This window comes from Dromiciops gliroides, chromosome 5 (genome assembly GCF_019393635.1).
Source record: "Dromiciops gliroides isolate mDroGli1 chromosome 5, mDroGli1.pri, whole genome shotgun sequence".
Lineage (NCBI taxonomy): Eukaryota > Metazoa > Chordata > Mammalia > Microbiotheria > Microbiotheriidae > Dromiciops > Dromiciops gliroides.
Genome location: NC_057865.1, coordinates 164,158,985 through 164,181,741, shown reverse-complemented (window position 1 = coordinate 164,181,741; position 22,757 = coordinate 164,158,985). Strand labels below are relative to the sequence as shown.

At 40.3% G+C, this 22,757-nt stretch overlaps 1 protein-coding gene across 1 annotated transcript; it reads left to right on the top strand.

Moving 5' to 3' along the window:
* Positions 1-5,638: 5,638 nt before the first annotated feature.
* LOC122728225 (zinc finger protein 420-like) lies at positions 5,639-16,925 on the top strand. Its single transcript, XM_043966555.1, has 2 exons — positions 5,639-5,795; positions 12,600-16,925. The coding sequence occupies exons 1-2, from the start codon at positions 5,723-5,725 to the stop codon at positions 15,692-15,694; spliced, it is 3,168 nt and encodes a 1,055-aa protein (XP_043822490.1). The 5' UTR covers positions 5,639-5,722; the 3' UTR covers positions 15,695-16,925.
* The last annotated feature ends 5,832 nt before the right edge of the window (positions 16,926-22,757 follow it).

The window sequence follows — 22,757 nt, the reverse complement described above, 5'->3', positions numbered from 1 at the left end:
ATGAGGGTTAAGTGAGTTGCCCAGGGTCACACAGCTAGTAAGTGTCAAGTGTCTGAGACCGGATTTGAACTCAGGTACTCCTGAATCCAGGGCCAGTGCTTTATCCACTGCGCCACCTAGCTGCCCCCTGGAATTGTCTTGTATCAATAAGAGTAGCCAAATCTTTCACAGATCCTCATTACAATAATGTTGTTACTGTGTACAATGTTCTCCTGTTTCTGCTCACTTCACTTTGCATCAGTTTATGTAAGTCCTTCCAGGTTTTCTAAAACCATTATGCTCCTTATTTCTTATAGCACAATGGTATTCCATCACAATCATATACAACAGCTGGTTCAGCCATTCCCCAATTGATGGGCATCCTATCAATTTCTAATTCTTTGCCACCACAGAAAGAACTGCTATAAATATTTTTGTACATATAGATCTTTTTCCTTTTTCTTTGGTTTTCTTTGGAATACAGAAATAGTAGTAGTGTTCTGGGTAAAGGGCAATATACAGTTTTTTATAGTCCTTTGGGTATAGTTTCAAATTATTCGTCAAACAGCTCCACCAACAATCTATTGGTGTACCTATTTTTCTACATCCCCTCCAGCATTTGTCATTTTCCTTTTCTGCCATGTTAGCTAATGTGATAGCTGTGAGGTTGTACCTGGAATAACATATTATTGTATAATATATATATATTATAGAATATGTGTAAATCAATTAATAAATATCTATTAAACAATGGTATAAGATAGTTCCAAAGGATTCAGGATGGAAAAGGCTCTCTGAATCCAGAAAAAAAAAACTGTGGAATATGGATGCAAATTAAACCATACTATTTCTTTTGTTTTTGGTGGTGGTGTTTTTCTTTTTTTTGAGGTTTTTTCCTTTTTTTCTCTGATTCTTCTCTTATAACATGACTAATGCAGAAATATATTTAATGTTATTGTACATATATAACCCATATCAGATTACTTGCTGTCTTGGGGAGGGGTGGAGGGAGGGGAGGGAAGGAGAAAAATTTGAAACTAGAAATTTTGTAAAAAACAAATGTTGAAAACTATCTCTACATGTAACTGGAAAATAATAAAATACTATTATAATTTTAAAAAATAAACATCTATTAAACACCACTATACCAGGCATTGTGCTATTACCCCTAGGGATATACAAAGACAAAGATGAAGCAATCCCTACTTTCAATATATTTTACAACAGTGGTATCAAAACTCAAATAGAAATACGGGCCACTAAACATTATCTGTGTTTTAGGTATTTTTATTTATTTTGTAAATATTTCCCCATTACATTTTAATGTTGTTCAGGTGCAGTCCAGTCCTGCATTTGACACCATTGTGTTATGGTATATAATATGTAATATTATATAACAAAATCTAGAGTGCATCTCAAGGAATTTTTATTCTGAACAAGGCAAACCAATCAGAAATTATTTATCCTTTTAAAAAATGATCAGTGGGCAGAACCAAGATGGCGGAGGAAAGGCAGTGAGCTCCCGAACTCATGACATGATCACTCCAAAAAACATCCAAATAAGGTCATAGGAAAATGCCTGGAGCAGCAAAACTCACAGAAGAATGTGCTGAAATCATTCTTCTAACCAAGAACGGCTTTGGAAGGTCAGAAGGAGGGAGCTGCTGTGCTGATACAGGAGTCGGGCCCAACCCCACAGTCACCCTGACACAGACCAGTCTCAGGAAGTCCTCACCAAAGAAGGAGACCCCCTACAGCCTCTGAATCAGCTGAAGCACCAGTGTCGTCTGGTACTAAGCTCACAGTCTGGTGAGTGGGATGAGCCCTGGGCAGGGGAGAAACTACAGGGGTCTATGCTGGTGCTAAGGCAGAACTTGGATTCTACACCCCTACTGAGAACCAGGTGGTAGGCTCGAGTAAAAGTGGCCCAGGTGGGAGAGGGGGCACAGGCTCGTCGGAGCTAACAACCACAACACACAAAGCTTGGTTTGATTGGCAAGTTGGTCTGGGGTCATCTAGGACCAGGAATACAGGGCTGGGTGAGGGAAGAACCTGATCTCTTTAAATCATACCATACGGGGACTTTTTAACCTTGGGATACTGCAGCCTGGAAACCGTGCCCCACTTTAAGGAGCTAAAAGTCTAGTAAAAGAAAGGCAAGATGAGCTGACAGAGAAAGGTGAAGATCATAGAAAGTTTCTTCAGTAACAAGGAAAGACCAAGGGGCACCCTCAGAGGAAGATGTCAACATCAGGGCCCCTATATCTAAGCTTCCAAGAAAAATACGAATTGGTCTCAGGCCATAGAGGTGCTCAAAAAGGACTTTGAAGATAAAATTAGAGAGGTAGAGGAAAAAATGGAAAGAGAAATGAGGGTGATGCAGGAAAGACATGAGAAAAAAAGTTCAACAGCTTGAAACATAGCTCAAATGGAAAAGGAGGTACAAAAGCTCTCTGATGAAAATAATGCCTAAGAATTAGGATTGAACAAATGGAAGAGCAGTGACTTTATGAGAAACCAAGACACAATAAAGCAAATCCAAATGAATAAAAAAATAGAGGGCAATGTGAAATATCTTCTGGGAAAAACTGCTGACCTGGAAAATAGGTCCAGGAGAGATCATTTGAAAATTATTGGTCTACCTGAAAACCATGATCAAGGAAGAGCTTAGACACCATCTTCCAAGATATTCTCAGGGAAAATTGCCCTGAAATTCTAGAAGAAGAAGCTAAAATAGAAATTGAAAGAATCCACCGATCACCTCCAGAAAGAGATTCCAAAAAGAAAACTCCTAGGAATATTATAGCCAAATTCCACAGCTCTCAGGTCAAGGAGAAAATATTGCAAGCTGCCAAAAAGAAAGCATTCAAGTACTGTGGAGCCCCAGTCAGGATAGCACAAGAATCTAGCAGCTTCTACATTAAAAGTCCAGAGGGTATGGAATATGATATTCCAAAGGGCAAAGGAAATGGGATTACAAGCAAGAATCACCTACCCAGCAAAACTCAGTATTATCTTTCAGGGGAAAAAATGGGACTTTAATGAAAAAGAAGACTTTCAAATATTTGTGATGAAAAGACCTGAACTGAATGGCAAATTTTACTTTCAAACACAAGACCCTAGAGAACCATAAAAAAAAATTGGAGCTGGGGGACATACCTGGAGTCGTACAGTGGGCGACTGTCTTGTGTCTGAGGCCAGGTTTTGGCTGGGATCCCCCTGGGTCCAGGGGTGATGATTTGTCCACTGTGTCACTTAGCTAGATGATAACATCTTTAGGGTTAAATTGAGGGGTGAAGGGAATTCATTGGGGGAGGGGGAAGGGCAGAAGGGAAATCCTGCATGAAAGTAATAGGAAAAGGCTTATGGAATGGGGGAAGTGATGGGAGAGGAGCAGGGCAGTAAATGAATTTTACACTCATCAGAAAAGGCTCAAAGATCTTAAACTCATCAGAACTGCCTCCAGGAGGGACTAATAGACAGACCCAACTGGGTGGAGTAATCTATTTAATCTGGGCAGTAAATGAGCCTAACACTCATTAAAATTGGCTCAAAGACCTCAATCTCATTAGAATTGGCTCAAGGAGGGACTAATGTAATAATGTTACTCCACTCAATTGGGTGGAGTAATCTCTATAACCCCTGCAGGAAAATAGGAGGGGAAGGGGATAAAGAAAGAGGGGCAAAAGAAGGAAGGGCAGAGTGGGGGAAGGGGACAGACAGAAGCAAATCCCTTTTGAAGAGTAATAGGATGAAAGAAGATAGATAATACAATAAATATCATGGGGAAGGGAATAGGATGGAAGGAAAACAGTTAACAATAGTAATCATGAAAAAGAGAAAAGGGGGAAAATTGTACAAAAAAAATATTTATAGCAACTCTTGGTGGAGGCTAAGAATTGAGAATCAAGGGAATGTCCATCAATTGAGGAATGATGGAAAAAGTTGTGTTATATGATTGTAGTGGAATAGACTTGTGCTACAGGAAATGACAAACAGGATGATTCCCTGAAAAACCTTGAAAGACTAATGAACATGTATGGTGAAGTGAGCAGAGCTGAGGGGACATTGTGCGTAGTGACAGCAGTATTGTTCAATGAGTAATTGTGAATGACTTAGCTACTCTCAGCAGTACAATGATCCAGGACAATCCCAAGGAACTAATGAGGAAGCATACTATGCACTGCTATAGAAAGAACTGATAAAAAGAACACTTGTGGATTGTACATATATAACCTGATTGTGATCTTGTGGAGGGGGGAGGAAAGGGAGGGAGGAGAGAAAAATTTGGAACTCTACATCTTATGAAAATGAATGTTGAAAACTACCCTTACATGTAAATGGAAAATAAAATAAATGTTTGTTGAAAAAAAAAATGATCAGTTTTGTATGGTAGGTAGAAGGTTGGTTTCAAAGTCAGAAAAACCTGGTCCCAAGCTATGTTTCTGGCTAGGCAGATCACTTAAAACCTTCATGTCCTCAGACAATTCTTTAAGAGTATACAAGTCTTGGGGGCAGCTAGGTGGCACAGTGGATAAAGCACCAGCCCTGAATTCAGGAGAACCTGAGTTCAAATTTGGCCTCAGAGATTTAACACTTACCATCTGTGTGACCCTGGGCAAGTCACTAAACCCTCATTGCCCTGCAAAACAACAAACAAACAGACAAACAAAAGAGTATACAAGTCTTATACATGATTTCAGTTACAGCTGAATTACTGATCTATATCGGTGGGGAGAATTTTCATGGTAGTACTTCCCTATAGTGACAAAATCAAAGGATTGGACCATGCCTCCCCCCTCCAAGCATAGAGAACTGAGCTGTAGCCATCTCAGACTGACTTGTTTCAGTGGTATTTTTTAGTGTATTTGCACCTCAGAGGAAATCAACAAACACTGGGTTTAATTTGTTGTTTTGTTATTGGTCTAGACTTAGGAAAGTGATAGAAAAAATGTTAATGATACAGATTAAATTTTTTTTTCTGCGTTTTTGTAGGGCAAAGAGGGTTAAGTGACTTGCCCAGGGTCACACAGCTAGTGTCAAGTGTCTGAGGTCGCATTTGAACTCAGGTCCTCCTGCATCCAGGGCTAGTGCTTTATCCACTGTGCCACCTAGCTGCCCCAATGCAGATTAAATTTAAAAGTGTATCTTGCATGTATTTTTTTCCTGGAGAACCAGTTGTGTTTTTGCTGGCACACAGGGCACCCTAGGGTGACTTTGGACTAGTGACCTAATCTCATTAGGTCTCAGTTTTCCTCTGTAAAAAGAGAAGGGTTTGGATTAGAAGGTCCCTGAGGGATCTTCTAGCTCTAGAGAGACCTACCTGTACATGTGTTCAATTAAAAAAGGTCTGTGTGGGGCAGCTAGGTGGTGCAGTGGATAGAACACCGGCCCTGGAGTCAGGAGGACCTAGTTCAAACTCGGCTTCAGACACTTGACACTTACTAGGGTGTGACCCTGGGCAAGTCACTTAATCCCAATTGCCTCACCAAAAAAAAAAAAAAAAAAAAAAAAGGTCTGTGTGTGATGCCCCTTGGCGTCACCAGGGGGCGGTGTCCACGGAGGCCATGCCATCTCTCAGCGTCTTTGGTGCCTCCTTCGCTCTATCCGATTTCTTCCCCAAGTCTCGCTCATCAACTTCCGCCGGAAGTGGCGGTTGTTTATCGCGTTTTTCCGCTCAGCATTGAATTGGGTGGTCCTTTGGCGTTCTCCCGGGGACTCTGTAGTGGAGCCCGGCCTGCGGATGGGAAATGGACATCCTCAAAGCGGAAATCTCTCGGAAGCGGCAGCTGGTGGAAGACAAGAAACTACTCGGGGTGAGACCCGTTCGGCCTGGGGGAAGTGGATCATGGGGGCGGAGGGGGAGAGGGGGGAAGGGGGGAGCAGCGCAGCCCGGGGGAGAAGTCTGGGCACCCCCTCCTCCCCCGGCTTTTGCCCCGAACTTCTCCCGTGGGAGCTAAGCGCAGGGATCCTATCTCTCTTGGCCCCAAAGCTTTAGACCTGGGAGGGATCGGGCTCCTTCGCTTTACAGTTGAGGAAACTGCAGCTCAGAATAATAATAATAATAATAATAATAATAATAATAATAATAATAATAATAATAATAATGTCTGTCGGGTCACCTAGCTGCCTCATTTGAAACTTGCTCATCCATTACAGAGACGCGGCAGACTCAAGTTGCAGAGCAATATTTGAATTTACGACTATTAAGTGAGGGATTTTTTAAATCTTAAAAGCTTTTTATTATTATTTTCCAGTTACATGTAAAGATAGTCTTCAACATTTGTTTTTATAAGATTTTTAGTTCCAAATTTTTTTCCCTCCTTCCCTTTTCTTCCCCCTCCCCAAGATAGAAAGCCATCTGATATAGGATATATATGTACAGTCACATTAAACATATTTCTGCATTAGTCCTATTGTGAAAGAAGAAAAAAACCTCAAAAAAAAAAAAGTAGAAACAGTATGGTTCAATCTGCATTTAGAATCCACAGTTCTTTTTTCTGGATGTGGATTTTTTTCTGCACCTCTGAAAAGAGCCAAGTCTATCACAGCTGATTTTCACACAATGTTGCTGTTACTGTGTGCAATGTTCTCCTGGTTTTGCTCACTTTACTCAGCTTCAGTCCACTTAAGTCTTTCCAGGTTTTTCTGAAATCTACCTGCTGATCATTTCTTACAGCACAGTTGTATTCCATTACAAAGAGAGCTGCCCTAAATATTTTTGTATGAGTGGGTCCTTTTGGCTCCCTTTGATCCTTTATGGTTTCTTTGGGATATAGACCTAGTAGTGGTATTACTGGGTCCAAGGGTATGCACAGTCCCATAGCTGTTTGGGCATAGTTCCAGATTGCTCTCCAGAATGGTTGGATCAGTTCAGAACTCCACCAACAATGCATTAGTGTTCCAATTTTACCACATCTGCTCCAACATTTATTATATTATTTATTTTTGTCTTGTTAGTCAATTTGGTAGGTATGAGGTACTACCTCAGTTATTTTAATTTGCATTTCGCTAATCAATAGTTATTTAGAACATTAGTGAGTTGCTATCCCAGAAGCTGGAGTCTTTGGGTTTATCAAACAGTAGATTACTATAGTCATTTACAAGTGTCTCCTGTGCCTAACCTGTTCCATTGATTCACCACTCTACTTCTTAGCCAGTACCAAATAGTTTTGATGACTGCCACTTTATAGTATAGCTTCACCTTCCTGCCCTTTGTTTTTTCCCATTAATTCCCTTGATTTTTTGGGGGGGTGGGGTGGGGGGCAGGGCAATGAGAGTTAAGTGACTTGCCTAGGGTCACACAGCTAGTAAGTGTCAAGTGTCTGAGGCTGGATTTGAACTCAGGTCCTCCTGAATCCAGGGCCGGTGCTCTATCTACTGTGCCACCCAGCCGCCCCTGTTCCCTTCATATTCTTAACCTTTTGTTTTTCCAGATGAATTTTGTTGTTTTTTCTAGTTCTACAAAATAATTTTTAGGTAGTCTGATTGGTATGACACTGAATAAGTAAATTAATTTAGATAAAACTGTCATTTTTATTATATTATCATGGCCTATCCATGAGCAATTGATGTTTTTCCAATTATTTAGATCTGATTTTATTTGTGTGAAAAGTGTTTTTGCAATTGTGTTCATTGAGTTCCTGGGTCTCTCTTGACTCCCAAATATTTTATATTGTCAGCAGTTTACAGTTTTGTTGACAGTTGTCTAAGTTATTTTCTTTCTAATTTTATTTTCTAAAATATATGTAAAAACAAAATTTTAACATCAATTAAAAAAAAAACTTTGTGTTCCAACTTCTTTTCCCCCCCTCCATTTGCACCCCCCACCCACAAGAACTCAAGCAATTCAAAATAAGTTATACATGAATAGTCATGGAAAAATTCTCATATTAGCTAGTTGTGAGAGAAAACAGTAAAAAACCCCAAAACTTCAGATTAAGGAATTGTCAAAGAGGAAAAGAAAAAAAAATTTTTAAATGTGTTTCCATCTGTTTTCAGATACCATCAGTTCTTTCTCTGCAGATGGGCTGTAATCTTCATAAGTCTTTCAAGGTTATACTGGATCATTGCCTTGCTGAAAATAACCACATGCTTCCCAGCAGATCATCCCCCACTATTGCTGTTATTTTGTATACAGTACATTTCACTCTGCTTCAGTTCATATAGGTCTTTCCAGGTTTTTCTGATAGTATCCTTTTCATCATAACCTGTATATAATACCTTAAGCTTGACAGAATTTTCTTCATAAAAGCCCAGCAAAGTAGGTACCATAGTTTTGCCATTATAATCAATCATCATAACTATTTCCCTCCATCCCACTCCCTTCCCATGACATTTACTCTATCTTCTTTTTACCTATTCCTCTTCAGAAGTGTTTTACTTCTGACTATCCTCTCCCTTGCTCTGCACTCCTTTTTTTCACCCTTCCTTCCTTATCCTTTTCCCCTCCTATTTCCCTACAGGGTTAAATAGCTTGCTCCTCCCAATTGGGTATGAAAGCTATTCCCTCCATGAGCCTACTCCAATGAGATCAGTGTCCCTGAGCTAATTCTGTGTTCTAAATTTTTCTTCCTCCCTCCCTCCCTCCTCAACCCTCCCTATGAAATCAAGCAATTCAATATGTCATACTGGTGAAGTAATACGTAAAACATCTTCATTTTCCTTGAAAGTGTTTTGCTTTTTACTGCTCTCTCCCCCAATCTGACCTTTCCTCCTTCCCTTCTTTCCCCCTCCCCTTTTCTCCCTCCCCCCTTCCCCTCAGGGCAAAAATATATTACTATACCTACTTGAGTATATATGTTGGTCCTTCTTTGAGCCAATTCTGATGATATTAAGGTTCACTCACTCCCCAACTCCTTCCCCCTCTTCTACCATCCTCCATTAGCTTTTTTCTTGTTTCTTTCATGTGAACTACCTCTCCCCAGACCATCTCTCCCCTTCCCCCTCCCCCAGTTTATTCCTCCTACACCTTAACCCTATTTTAATGATGTCATCATGGATTAGTTAGGTGGCACAGTGGACAAAACACCAGCTCTGGACCCAGGAGGCCCCAAGCCCAAATCCAGCCCCAAACATAAGACACCCCACCCTGTCTGCCCTACAAAGAACAAAACATAAATGCTTTACAGATATCATCTCTTCATATTCAGTTCAGCCCTATCTTCTGTGAATTTCTTACTGAGATAGTTCTTATGATTTCAAAGTATTATCTTCCCATGTAGGAATGTAAACAGTTTGATCTTTTAATATCCCTCATGAAGTCTTTTTCCTGTTTACCTTTTTATGCTTCTCCAGAGTCTTGTATTTGAAAGTCACATTTTCTATTCATTTTAGGTCTTTTCATCACAAATACTTGAAAGACCTCTTTCTCATTGAAATCCCATTTTTGCCTCTGAAAGATTACACTCAGTTTTGCTGGGTACATGATTTTTGGCTGAAGTCCCAGTTCCTTCGCCCTGTGGAATATCATATTCCATGCCCTTTGGTCCTTTAATGTAGAAGCTGTTAGATCTTGCTTTATCCTTATTGGAGCTCCACAGTATTTGAATTCCTTTTTTCTAGCTGCTTTGTAGTATTTTCTCCTTGACCTGGGAGTTCTGGAATTTGGCTATAATATTCCTGGAGGTTTTCCTTTTGGGATCTCTTTCAGAAGATAATCGGTGGATTCTTTCAATTTCTATTTTAGCTTCTGCTTCTAGAATATCAGGGTAATTTTTCCTTACAATCTCTTGGAGGATGGTGTCTAAGCTTTTGTTTTGGTCATGGTTTTTAGGTAGTCCAATGATTTTCAAATTATCTCTTCTGGATTTATTTTCCAGGTCAGCTGTTTTCCCAAGGAGATATTTCACATTGCCCACTATTTTTTCATTCAATTGCATTTGCTTTACTGTGTTTTGGTTTCTCATAAGGTCACTAGCTTCCATTTGTTCAATCCTAATTCTTGGGCAGTTATTTCATCAGACAGTCTTTTAATCTCCTTTTACATTTGGCTTTTCAAACTGTTGACTTTTTTCTCATGACTCTCTTGCATTGCTCTCATTTCCCTTTCCATTCTTTCCTCCCTTTCTCTACATCATCTTTCTATTTCTCCTACTTTCTCTTCAAAGTCCCTTTTGAGAGCTTCCATGGCCTGAGACCAGTTCATATTTTCTTGGGAGCTTTGGATGTGGAGCTTTGACCCTGTTATTATCTTCTTCTTCTGAGGTTGTATTGTGGTCTGTCTACCTTACCCCCAAAGAAGTTTTTGATGGTCTTCTGCTTTCTCTGCCTACTCATCCTGGCTTACTGTTTCTTGGCTTTTAACTCCTTCTTAAAGTCTGGCGCTGCTTCTAGGACACACTGTTCAAGCTACAGCGTGGCCCGGGGGATGGTTGGGCTGCTGCTTCTTCTCAGTCCGCCTGGCCTCGCTTTCATTTTATTTTAAACTCTCCACTGGGGTGTGTGTGTATGCGGGGGGGGGGGGGGGGGGCGGCGGCTGGCGGGGTGCTGCTTCTATTCTCAGCTTCAGAGGGTCCCAGGTGTTTTGGGTTGAGTTGGGGGCAGGTTTTAATCTCACCTGGCCTGTTCTCAGGTCTGGAGATAACCTCAGGCCTGCTTACTAAGTAACCAACCAGCAAAGCTTTCTGTGGCGTGGTTCTTTGCTTCCAATGAGACTGCTCCCCTGCTCCCCTCCCCTACCTGGGCCTTCTGCCACTCAGGATTTCTTCCTGGTTGCCCGCTGGGGAGGGACAATTGAATCCTTCTCCCCAGTCCACTGGTACCCCTGCACTTCCCACCTCGGGCCAGCCATTCAGCCTGATCCTGCTCTCGGTTCCAGAAGACGCCGGTGCTGCAGCCGATTCAGAGGCACTAGGGCAAATTCCTCTGGTAGGTGTCTGGTGTGTTGGCCCGATTGCGGGGTTAGGCTTTATTCATGGTCCAGCACGGCCCCCTGAAATCTATCTATTGCTGGAGAAAACTCTCAGCCCATATTTTTGTGTGTTTTTTCTGTCCCAAGGGTTCTTTTATTGTTATTTTGGGGGTGATTGTATCAGGAGCCCTGTGGGTTTAATGTCTTTGCTCTGCCATCTTGGCACTACCCCCTAAGTTATTTTAAATGTAATTTCTCTTTCTATCTCCTGCTGCTGAGCTTTGTTGGTCATGTATAGAAATGCTGATGATTTATATGGATTTATTTTATATCCTGCAACTTTGCTAAAGTTGTTAATTGTTTCAGGTAGTTTTTTGGTTGATTCTCTAGGATTCTCTAAGTATATATGATCTGCAAAAAGCGATAGTTTTGTTTCCTCCTTTCCTATTCTCATCAGTTCCTTTTTCTTCTCTTATTGGCAAAGCTAGCATTTCTAGTATAATATTAAATAATAGAGATGATAATGGATATCCTTGTTTCACCCCTGATCTTATTAGGAATCCCTCTAACTTATCCCCATTACATATAATGTTTGCTGATGGTTTTAGGTAGATACTGCTTATCATTTTAAGGAAAGCTCCATTTATTCCTATGCTCTTGAGTGTTTTTAATAGGAACGAATGAGTGCAGTATGCTGTCAAAACTTTTTCTGCATCTATTGAGATAATCATGATTTTGGTTAGTTTTGTTATTGATGTGATTGATTATGTTGATAGTTTTCCTAATGTTGAACCAGCCCTGCATTCCTGGTATAAATCCCACTTGGTCATAATGTATTATCCTGTTGATAAATTGCTCTAATCTCCTTGCAAATATTTTATTTTAAATTTTTGCATCAATATTCATTAGGGAAAATTGTCTACAATTGTCTTTGTTTTGGCTCTGCCTGGTTTAGTTATCAATACCATATTTATGTCATTAAAGGAATTTGGTAGAACTTCTTCACCTGTTTTTCCAAATAATTTATATAGTATTGGAGTTAATTGTTCTTTAAATGTTTGGTATGTTTTAAAATTTTTTTTCATTGGGGTAGGGGGATTGGGAGGGAGAGAAAAGAGATTTCTGTTAAATTTTTAAAAGTAGTAGGTCCTGCTAGGTTTATATCCCATAGATATCCCAAAAAAGAGAAAAAGACCTATTTGTACAAAAATATTTATAGCAGCTCTTTTGGTAGTAGCTACGATTTGGGGAATGGCTCTAAACAAGCTGTGGCATATGATGGTAATGGAATATTATTGTGCTATAAGAAATAATAAGCAGGATGATTTCAGAAAGACCTGGAAAGACACGTATGAACTGATTTATGGTGAAATGAGCAGAAGCAAGAGAACGTTGTGCATAGTGATAGAAATATTATTTGATGAAGAACTATGAATGACTTAACTATTCTCAGCAATACAATGATCCAAGACAATTCCAAAGGACTAAGGATGAAGCATACTATCCACTTCCAAAGAAAGAACTGATATTGATTGAACACAGAAAACAAAAAAAAGTTGTGGGGCAGGGTGTTACAGATATGAAAAGTTTTCATGGATTTTCAGAGGAGGTCGCTATTATTAGTTTAACTTAACTGTTTTACTTTGTTACGAGTGACTACTTTTATGAGGAAGAAGTAATCTGTAAACATTTTTAATGTAATAGAACTTAAATTAGTTGGCAAGATTTCTGGTGCAGTCACTATCTACCTTTATTCAACTCTATCCAGACCAAGAAGACATCAAAGAACCCAGCATCTTTGGCCATAGAAAGTCAGCTAGCAGACAACCAAAGCCTATTCCAAGGAGAGAGCCTGGAACTGGAGAGAATGGCCCCTGGGACCCAGAGACCCTCATCTCAGGAGTTGGTGGACATTCAAGGATGTGGTTGTTGAGTTCACTGAGGATGAATGGGTGCCTGTTAGACCATTTTCAAAAAGAGTTGTACAAGGAGGTTATGGTGGAGAATGTGGAGAACCTTATCTTCCTTGATGTGAAGACCAGGTTTGAAGTAAGTAAGATGACTAGAAACCTAGGAATATTCATGGAAGAAGGTGACGTGCAAAGATTCATAAGTGATAGTCCATGTGACTTCAATTTGAGGGAAATCCAAGACTCTAATATCAAGATTTCACCTTGGAATGAAAGATATGCATGTCCACAATGTGGGAAAGCCTTTGGTTGGAACTCGGATGTTGATAGACCTGAGAAGATTCATACTGGAGAGAAGATTTATCAATGTAACGAATGTGGGAAGGCTTTCTGCTACAGATCACTCTTTATTGGCTATAAGAGAAACCACACTGGAGAGAAACCCTCTGAATGTAATCAGGGTTTAAAGGCTTTTAGATGCTACACCAATCTTGCTTCACATGATAGAATGCTCACTGGAGAGAAGCAATGTGGAAAGGTTTTGACACGCAGTGCCCATCTTGCTACAGATCAAAGAATCCACACTAAACAGACATCTTATGAATGGAATCAATGTGGAAAGGATTTCACACTGAAGGGTAATCTTGCTAAACATCAGAGAATCCACACTGGAGAGAAGCCTTATGGATGTATTCACTGTGGAAAGGCTTTCACACTGAACTCCAGTCTTACTAAACATCAGAGAACCCACACTGAAGAGAAGCCATATGAATGTAGTCAATGTGGAAAGGCTTTCAAATATGCTTTCAATCTTGCTGCACATCAGAGAATCCACACTGGAGAGAAGCCTTATGGATGTAAGCAATGTGGAAAGACTTTCACAGAGAACTCCAGACTGAGTAAACATCAGAAAGTCCACACTGGAGAGAAGCCTTATGGATGTAAACAATGTGGAAAGGCTTTCACACAAAGGTACAATCTTGCTGCACATCAGAGAATCCACACTGGAGAGAAGCCTTATGGATGTAAGCAATGTGGAAAGACTTTTACAGAGAAGTCCAGTCTTGCTGCACATCAGAGAATCCACACTGGAGAGAAGCCATATAGATGTAATCAGTGTGGAAAGGCTTTCACACAGAAGTACAATCTTGCTGCACATCAGAGAATCCACACTGGAGAGAAGCCTTATGGATGTATTCAGTGTGGAAAGGCTTTCACACGCAAATCCAATCTTAATAAACATCAGACTACCCACACTGGAGAGAAGCCATATGAATGTAGTCAATGTGGAAAGGCTTTCAGATATGCTTCCGCTCTTGCTGCACATCAGAGAATCCACACTGGAGAGAAGCCTTATGAATGTAAGCAGTGTGGAAAAACTTTCACAGAGAAGTCTAGACTCACTAAACATCAGAAAGTCCACACTGGAGAGAAGCCTTATGGATGTAATCACTGTGGAAAAACTTTCATAGAGAACTCTAGACTCATCAAACATCAGAAAGTCCACACTGGAGAGAAGCCTTATGGATGTAATCAGTGTGGAAAGGCTTTCACACAGAACTCCAGGCTTACTAAACATCAGAGAACCCACACTAGAGAGAAGCCATATGAATGTAGTCAATGTGGAAAGGCTTTCAAATATGCTTTTGATCTTACTACACATCACAGAATCCACACTGGAGAGAAGCCTTATGGATGTAAGCAATGTGGAAAGACTTTTACAGAGAACTCCAGACTCACTAAACATCAGAGAATCCACACTGGAGAGAAGCCTTATGGATGTAAGCAATGTGGAAAGACTTTCACAGAGAATGCCAGTCTTACTAAACATCACAGAACCCACACTAGAGAGAAGCCATACGAATGTAGACAATGTGGAAAGACTTTCAGATATACTTTCGATCTTACTACGCATCACAGAATCCACACTGGAGAGAAGTCTTATGAATGTAATCAGTGTGGAAAGACTTTCACAGAGAACTCCAAACTCACTAAACATCAGAAAGTCCACACTGGAGAGAAGCCTTATGAATGTAAGCAGTGTGGAAAGGCTTTCACAGAGAGGTACAATCTTGTTGCACATCAGAGAATCCACACTGGAGAGAAGCCTTATGAATGTAATCAGTGTGGAAAGACTTTCACAGAGAATTCTAGACTCACTAAACATCAGAGAATCCACACTGGAGAGAAGCCTTATGAATGTAATCAGTGTGGAAAGACTTTCACAGAGAACTCCAGACTCACTAAACATCAGAGAATCCACACTGGAGAGAAGCCTTATGAATGTAATCAGTGTGGAAAGACTTTCACAGAGAACTTCAGACTCACTAAACATCAGAGAATCCACACTGGGGAGAAGCCTTATGGGTGTAAGCAATGTGGAAAGACTTTCAGATATACTTTCGCTCTTACTACGCATCTCAGAATCCACACTGGAGAGAAGTCTTATGAATGTAATCAGTGTGGAAAGACTTTTATAGAGAACTCCAAACTCACTAAACACCAGAAAGTCCACACTGGAGAGAAGCCTTATGGATGTAAGCAGTGTGGAAAGGCTTTCACAGAGAGGTACAATCTTGTTGCACATCAGAGAATCCACACTGGAGAGAAGCCTTATGAATGTAATCAGTGTGGAAAGACTTTCACAGAGAACTCCAGACTCACTAAACATCAGAGAATCCACACTGGAGAGAAGCCTTATGAATGTAATCAGTGTGGAAAGACTTTCACAGAGAACTCCAGACTCACTAAACATCAGAGAATCCACACTGGAGAGAAGCCTTATGAATGTAATCAGTGTGGAAAGACTTTCACAGAGAACTCTAGACTCACTAAACATCAGAAAGTCCACACTGCAGAGAAGCCTAATGGATGTAATCAATTTGGAAAGGCTTTCACAAAGAACTCCAGTCTTGCTAGACATCAGAGAATTCACCGGGGGGAGAAACTCTAAGAATGTAGTCAAAGTGAAAAGACTTTCAGATAGAGCTCCAGAATTGGTTGATATAAAAAAATCTATACTGAAGAGAAACTTTATGAATGTAATCATTGTGGAGAGAAACCTTACCAATGTGTGTGTGTGTGTGGGGGGGGATATGCTTTTCTCTGGAGGAGGGTGATCAGTAAATTACCTTATTCCTACTGGAATGAAGGTGGAGGAAGGCAATGGTTGTGAGAAGGGCTTCTCCTGGAACTAATATTTGCCTTTACTTTGGAACAATCACACTGGAGATAAAACTTAATGGATCTAATTGCCAAGGGAAGGCCTCTTGCTGCAGCACAGACTTCATTAGATCTCCCAACAGAACAGACTTCATTAAACATCCCAAATTCCATCCTGTGCACGAAACCCTATAAATGTAATGATTTTTCTCTCAAGTCCTAATGTTTGCCATCACTACTCAATATTTCATGGCATTGATAGACTATCATTCCTTCGGCCATTCCTTAATGAATTGGTACTCACTTTGTTTCCTTTTGTTTAGTGGCACAAAAAGTCTTTGTATAAATATTTTGTTTGGTTACTGTTATACATTAATTTATACAGTGCTTTCTTTAATCAGCTGGGTGGCACAGTGGGTGAAGTGCTGTGTTTGGAACCATATAAGGCCTGAATCCCAATTCAGTATGTGGTACTTTTCTAGCTGTACATCCCTGGCCAGTCATGTAACCTAATATGAGTCTCCCTATCTGTAGAATGGGGAAAAGGGCATCTGCCTCCCAGGGTTGAGGTGATGTGGGGTATGGCTGGGGCTCAGGTGTGTAATGCCCCTGTACCCAGATGAAAACTTGATACTGAATAAAGTCATTGGCAGCTCCAGAGTGAAAGAGAATTTAAAGAAGACAGTGGGTCCATGGCAGCAGGCAGACATTGTGAAGTGCTTTGAATCCCTGTGTTTTCCCTCCCTTTCCCCTCTGAGATTTATACATGTAGGTTACATAGGTGCAAGGAGCCTTCTTTGTTTTAACTAATGTTATTCATTGGTTCCACTGCTTGTGAGGGAAATGCTGATTGGGTTAAAGGCTGCATGAACTCCTCGTGCATAGTTTGCTCATACTATAGGCACTTTAAGGGCAGCATGTTGGCTCTTCCTTATATAGATAATCCATACTGCATGTCTTGGAATTCACATTCCATCTCTTATATGGATATTCCATTCTTTTATTATGTCCCGGACCCTACATTCCACCCCCCAAAACATTATCTTTACATGCTTTCTGCCAATTTTCTGCAATATTCCTTACATAGTATTTTTGGGTGGCTTCCTTAACAGTGGGAATACCATCTATAGTAGGAGTCTACAACCACAAGCACTAAGGAGAAGTATCAGGAGAATGGCTACAAAAGGTAGCAAAACAGTATGAAGGGATTGGAGAACAGAAGTTAGCCAATCTGTAAAAATATCACTCTGGCCTAGGGTGACTAGAATACATACTTCATGGGTCATTTGTTGATAAGCCTGGCAACATTTTGTTTTATTAAGAGCACAGGTACCTCCCATGGAAGCTGTTAATAAGTCTAGGGCTATCTGTTTCTGCAAAACTACCAGCTGGATTGGTATCACTTCCTCCTTTAAGGCACCTATGGCTCTGGCAGAGTCATTTACTGGTTTAGCCATGAATCTTGCCAGTGCAGTAATTCCTAATTTGTTATCCAGTGTCTCATTTTGGGGCAGGAGGGGCAGCTACGTGGTGCAGGGGGAAGAACGCTGGCCCTGATGCTGGGCAAATACAAGTTCAAATTCCACCCCAAACACTCACTAGTTGCGTGACCTTAGGCAAGTCACCCATCCCTGCCTGCCTCAAACATCTGGGGTCATCTCCAGCCATACTGATGCTGGACCCAGATAGTTCAGGAGAGAGCAAAGTTGATGACCCTGCACAGGCCTCCTTCACTTAAATGCACCTCACTGCAGGTCATGACTGTGGGGACCAATTTTTAATTGGGGAGTTTTAGCTAAGCGGCTTGCTGCAATATTGGGGCAAGGAAGGAGACAGCCTCCCTCAAAACAGAGCAGGATTTATTTAACAAGAACGAACTTAAAAAAACACAAACAGGATCAGTAGGATCAAGGGAAAGGAAATAAAATGGGGAAAGGGAAATTATACAACCTGAACAATACCACTGCCCAGGAATCAGCTAAGAACACACAGCAGCTTCCTGTCGCCTTCTAGCTTCAAGCTAGAATGGCGAAGAAACCTCCCTTCTTCCCAGCAGACCACAGGCTGACCACACACAGTCCCCAGCCAATTGGCTGGCCGCTCTGACAGTCACATGACTGTCCTCAGTGGGCTTCCAATCATTATGATTTTGCCAGGCCCATGTAGGTGTCAGCGAGTGGTGATGACGTGAGGTGTCAGCACCATGGCAATGGCTATAACCAGTGGATGGAGCACTGTGTCGTTTACGGAGCCCCAGAGGCCCCTGGGTGCACTGAGGGTTTGTTTTTTTTTTAATTCTAGCCAAAAGATGGAGTCATAAAAACCTAAAATAACAATTAATTCTTTACATGACATCACCATGATGTCATGGTCTTCTTTGAGAACTAAGGACAAACAATTGGGGCAGGAAGAAGAGGTAAAGCCCAATCCCACCACTTGATATTTCTCTGGGAGATCACTGATAAGAAAGTTCCCCATGTGTAATTTAAGATTGTAAATGTGGGTTCTAATCTGTTCCTCCAGTTTTGGGGGAAACTGACTAAAATCACTGATAAAAACGAGTTTAGGTTTTTAAGGGTTTATTGAAAGGTAGAAAGAGAAAGATTGAGAACAGAATTCCAACAGCATGGCAATCCTATCTTTCCTCAATTTTCCTGTGACTTCCTCTGCTGCCTCCCCCAATCAAGTCAGGAACCAAAAAGAGAGAGCCCTCTCCGCGCAGGCCCTCCTTCCTCCTTCTTGTCCCCTCCCAGAAAACGGGAGGCTCCTCAAGTTGATTGGCTGGTAGCCTTGGTGGGTAGTACCCATGTGCAAACGTTACTTCCTGACGCCAAAGAAAAGCCACATGGCCTTGCCCTCTGAGGCATTCTCCTCATGGTGGAGCTTTCCTATAGTAAGTCTCCAGTAGATGGCGTCATTCCAGTCATTACACCCAAGACTGTTAAGGACAGCATAACGATGTGGCATTGTGCCTGAAAGGTGCAAATGCACATATATCTCCCCTTATGTAACTGGGTGAATGGGAGGTCTGATTTTCCTTGTGAGACCCAGCCATACAGCTATAGCCATGGGCAAATTCACATTTTTTGCCATCATCATTATCCTCAGTTGTTAAATCCATATGAGATTTGGATTATGGGAATTTACCATTTGAGACATTAATTGCCTTCATTCTGAGTTACCAGATGCCATTTGGCCAAGATGCCAGCCATTCACAGGAGGAATGCTTACAAGAGCAGGCATTGAACTGTCACAGAAGGGGAGACACACATGAAGTCCAGGTAGTGCACTGCCTTGGGAAAGACGAAGAGAGTGACCATTGGCAAGAGTCGAGGTTGAATTCTCTTGGTTTAATTGTCCCCCCACATAGCACTGGATGGCTGGGTTATGCCATCTCATTCTACACCTGACTTTGATTCCTCTCCTATATGCCTGATGCCATGGACATCTCAATCCTATGCATCTGATTAAGCTTGACTCAGTTTCCCCTCAACATACTATATCAGCTGTCTGTAGAGCCGTGAAGTTTGTCAATGTTCATTTCTCTTATTTCTCTGTTCTTTTATGGTAACCCCATAATTATATCAGGTGTCATGATAAATACAGTGTTAGATTTGGCCTTGACATCTGCTATCAGTTATATTAGATCCTTTAATTTCTCATAATGGCATGAGGATAATTAGGCAGATGATGCAAAAAGTGATGAAACAAAGATAAAATTATTTTCTAAATTAATATCAATTGTCTTCTCAATTTATTCTCCACAGGGGGGAGTGTAGTAATATTAAGTTTTAGAGAATGTTTCAATTTTTGTTTTTATTATATGTTTCATGTGTAACAACTGGACAATAATTGTAAAATCTCTAAAAGATTCTGAATTTCCTTAGGCATGTTTTTGAGAAGTCTCATTGTTTGATTTGGTTATTGGCAAAGCTATTTAAAGTTGTGTTAAGATCAATTTTGTAGGAAACTTTCCAACCGATTACCAGTATCTGAAACACCTGAGAGACTTTACAATCACACCCAAAACTACAGCTGAAACTCGTTAGTTGATCATCTCAGCATCCATACCTGAATGACTTTCACTGTACAACTACACCCAGAGATAAGACTTGCAAAGACTTAATTGGACGTTTTCCTGTTTTCCTTTTCCCCATTGCATAAACTATTTATAATGTCCACCCCTGGCTGGGTCACCTGTACATACTTTCCAACTTGTCTTCCATGATGTTCCCTAGGTGCCCTCTGTCAGATGGGTGTAGGGGGCATATAGTGGTAACAACCCACAGATACAATACACAGAACAAATACCAATAATTACCAAGACTATATAACAGCAAGTATGGTTAACAGCATTAGCTTATAAAAGTCTCTTTGTAATTTAGTAACCCAGTTCCAATGTCTATTTAATTAGCAATTTCATCTTGAATCTCAGATGTCCCAAGTAGGTGTCTAGTTTCTGAGACTTGTTTTCTTGGGGCAATCTGGAGGATGTCCTGTCTTCAGGGCACTTTTTCAGTAGATTTATGTCTCTGGTTTAAGAGCACTTGTAGAGACTCCTCAGATGTTCCTGTTAAAGATCTCAATAGAAATTGGTATATCCTCTAAAGGTATCCTGCTGACTTTGCCACTTGTGGTGAGGATTAAATTGAACAGTGTTTGTAAAGTACTTTGCAAGCATATCACAAAGGAAATACTGGCTAAAAAAAATGAGTTGGCATTTTCTTGCCCCTTCTATCCTCTTCCCCTCTCCCTGCAGCTGGTTTAAAATCAATTTTTGGTTACAAGGTATATTTGTGTGCATCATGAGCACCTGTTGTCTTATTAGAGCAGATTTAAAATACAAAGCAAAGTGGATCTAAGACCCTAAAATGGATGTGGGATTTTTCAGTTGAAGGATTCAACCACTTCCTTTTATGGATAGGAAAGCCATCTTCACAGAGTAATTGTCTGCTTCACAGAGTTGTTCTGAAGATCAAAGGAGAGAACTTTTGTAAAGTGCTTACCAGACTTGTAAAGTGCTATAAAAATACTTGTTATTACTTGTCACAACTAGTTAGTATCAAGTTCAGAGCTTGGTCTCTCAACTCTCAGCCCTGTACTCTTTCCACATTTATAATATTTTTTGTAACTGAGTGCTGATTGTTGGATAATCAGGTGGAATTGAGAAAAATCATCTTTTGATTTACTAATGTAGCCCTGGGTCACAACTTTTTTTTTTTGAAAATTTATTATATGCATAACTTACATCTTAGTACAAATTAATACTCTTGTATAAGAACAATTTAACAGATCAATTTCTGTCCATGTTTAAATAGCAGGATTCATCTCTGTTTTCTCTTAAAAAAGAATCACAAAATTATTCAACTGAATGTATGAGATAAAAATGTAGACATGCTTTTAAAAAATTGACCTCATTCACCATACAAATGAATCCATGTTGTTTTAATCTTGATTCTAAGAGAAAAGTGTCAATGTCCTTTTCTTCCTCTGAATCTTGATCTGGCATCCAACATTGACCTTTTGCATTCAAAAAATGAGTATTTCAAAGCATTGCAATTTCCTTCCTTTAAATACTGTCAATTTACAAATTACTTGTAAAAATATCAAATAACAATTAAAAAATCTTCCCTGAACACTCTATGCAAGAGGTACATATCAAGATCACTCTTGCTATTCTTTTCTGCTGTCTAAAGTAGTCTTAGCCTTTTCAGTAGTTACAAGCACACAAACTTTTCTTCTGTAGCAGGAAAACCAATATAAAAGGTCCTTTTGCAACAACAAAAAGCACTAATGGTAGGAGTTGGTAATACAAAGTCAAAAAGGAAAACAGTCTGTGCACTCAAGGTGTTTACATTTATTTTACTGGAGGTATACAACATATGCATGGATGGATAAGTACAAGCCAATTTAGGGATGTAGAGGACATTAACAACAAGGAGGACAGAAAGGGCTAAAAGTAGGAAGTGGTACCTGAGTGCAATCTTGAAGGTTACTAAGGATTCTAAAAGATTTAGATTCACAAAAGTATAATGCAATCCAGGGACAAACCATGGCAGAGGAAAAGAGGCAAAAAGATGAAATGTCATGCTTAGTAAAATTTAAGTAATCAAGTTTGACTAAAACTTGGAATATGCTCTCTAAGATCAAAAGTTTCAGAGGACATTTCCTTATCTGATTATTAGTAATTATTAATGCAATCACAGATCTAGTCTCTGTCTCTACAGGGACAGTCTGAATCCTTAGGGAGTATATGAAATAAGTCTAGAGCCAAATGTGAAGGGCTCTAATTGATAAAGTGTTTTGTGTTTTATTCACGTTATCAACAGGGAAGCAATCAAACTTTTGAATGGGGGAGTAAGATGGTCAGATCTTGGGTGTAAAAAGATTTTGGCAATTGTGTGATTGGAGAGAGGACCAAAATGTTTTAACAATAGTCCAGGTGAAAGATAACAAAGGTCTGAACTAGAAATGTGCCCACCTGAGTAAAGAGAAGTAGGGAATAGTTATGAAAACTGTTGTGCAGGTGGATGGCATCATTTGGGAACTGATGGGTTTGTGTGTTGGGAACTGATCAGATGAACGAGAAAGATTGAGAAGGGAGAGAAGAGGGATCAGGCAGACAGGCTGGGGATGAATCTGAATGGAAACATCATGAAAGGGCTAGGGAGGAGAGAAAATGCAGAAAGAAAGGAAGATCAACAGTGTCCAAACCAGCAGGTTGTTCAAGACAGAAAATATATCAAAGAGCAAGGGCTGGAAGGGCCATCTAGTCCAATTCCCTTATTTTAAAGATGAAAAACTGAAGCCCAGAGAAGTTGTGACTTACTGTCAATCAAATGTAGGAAGCACCA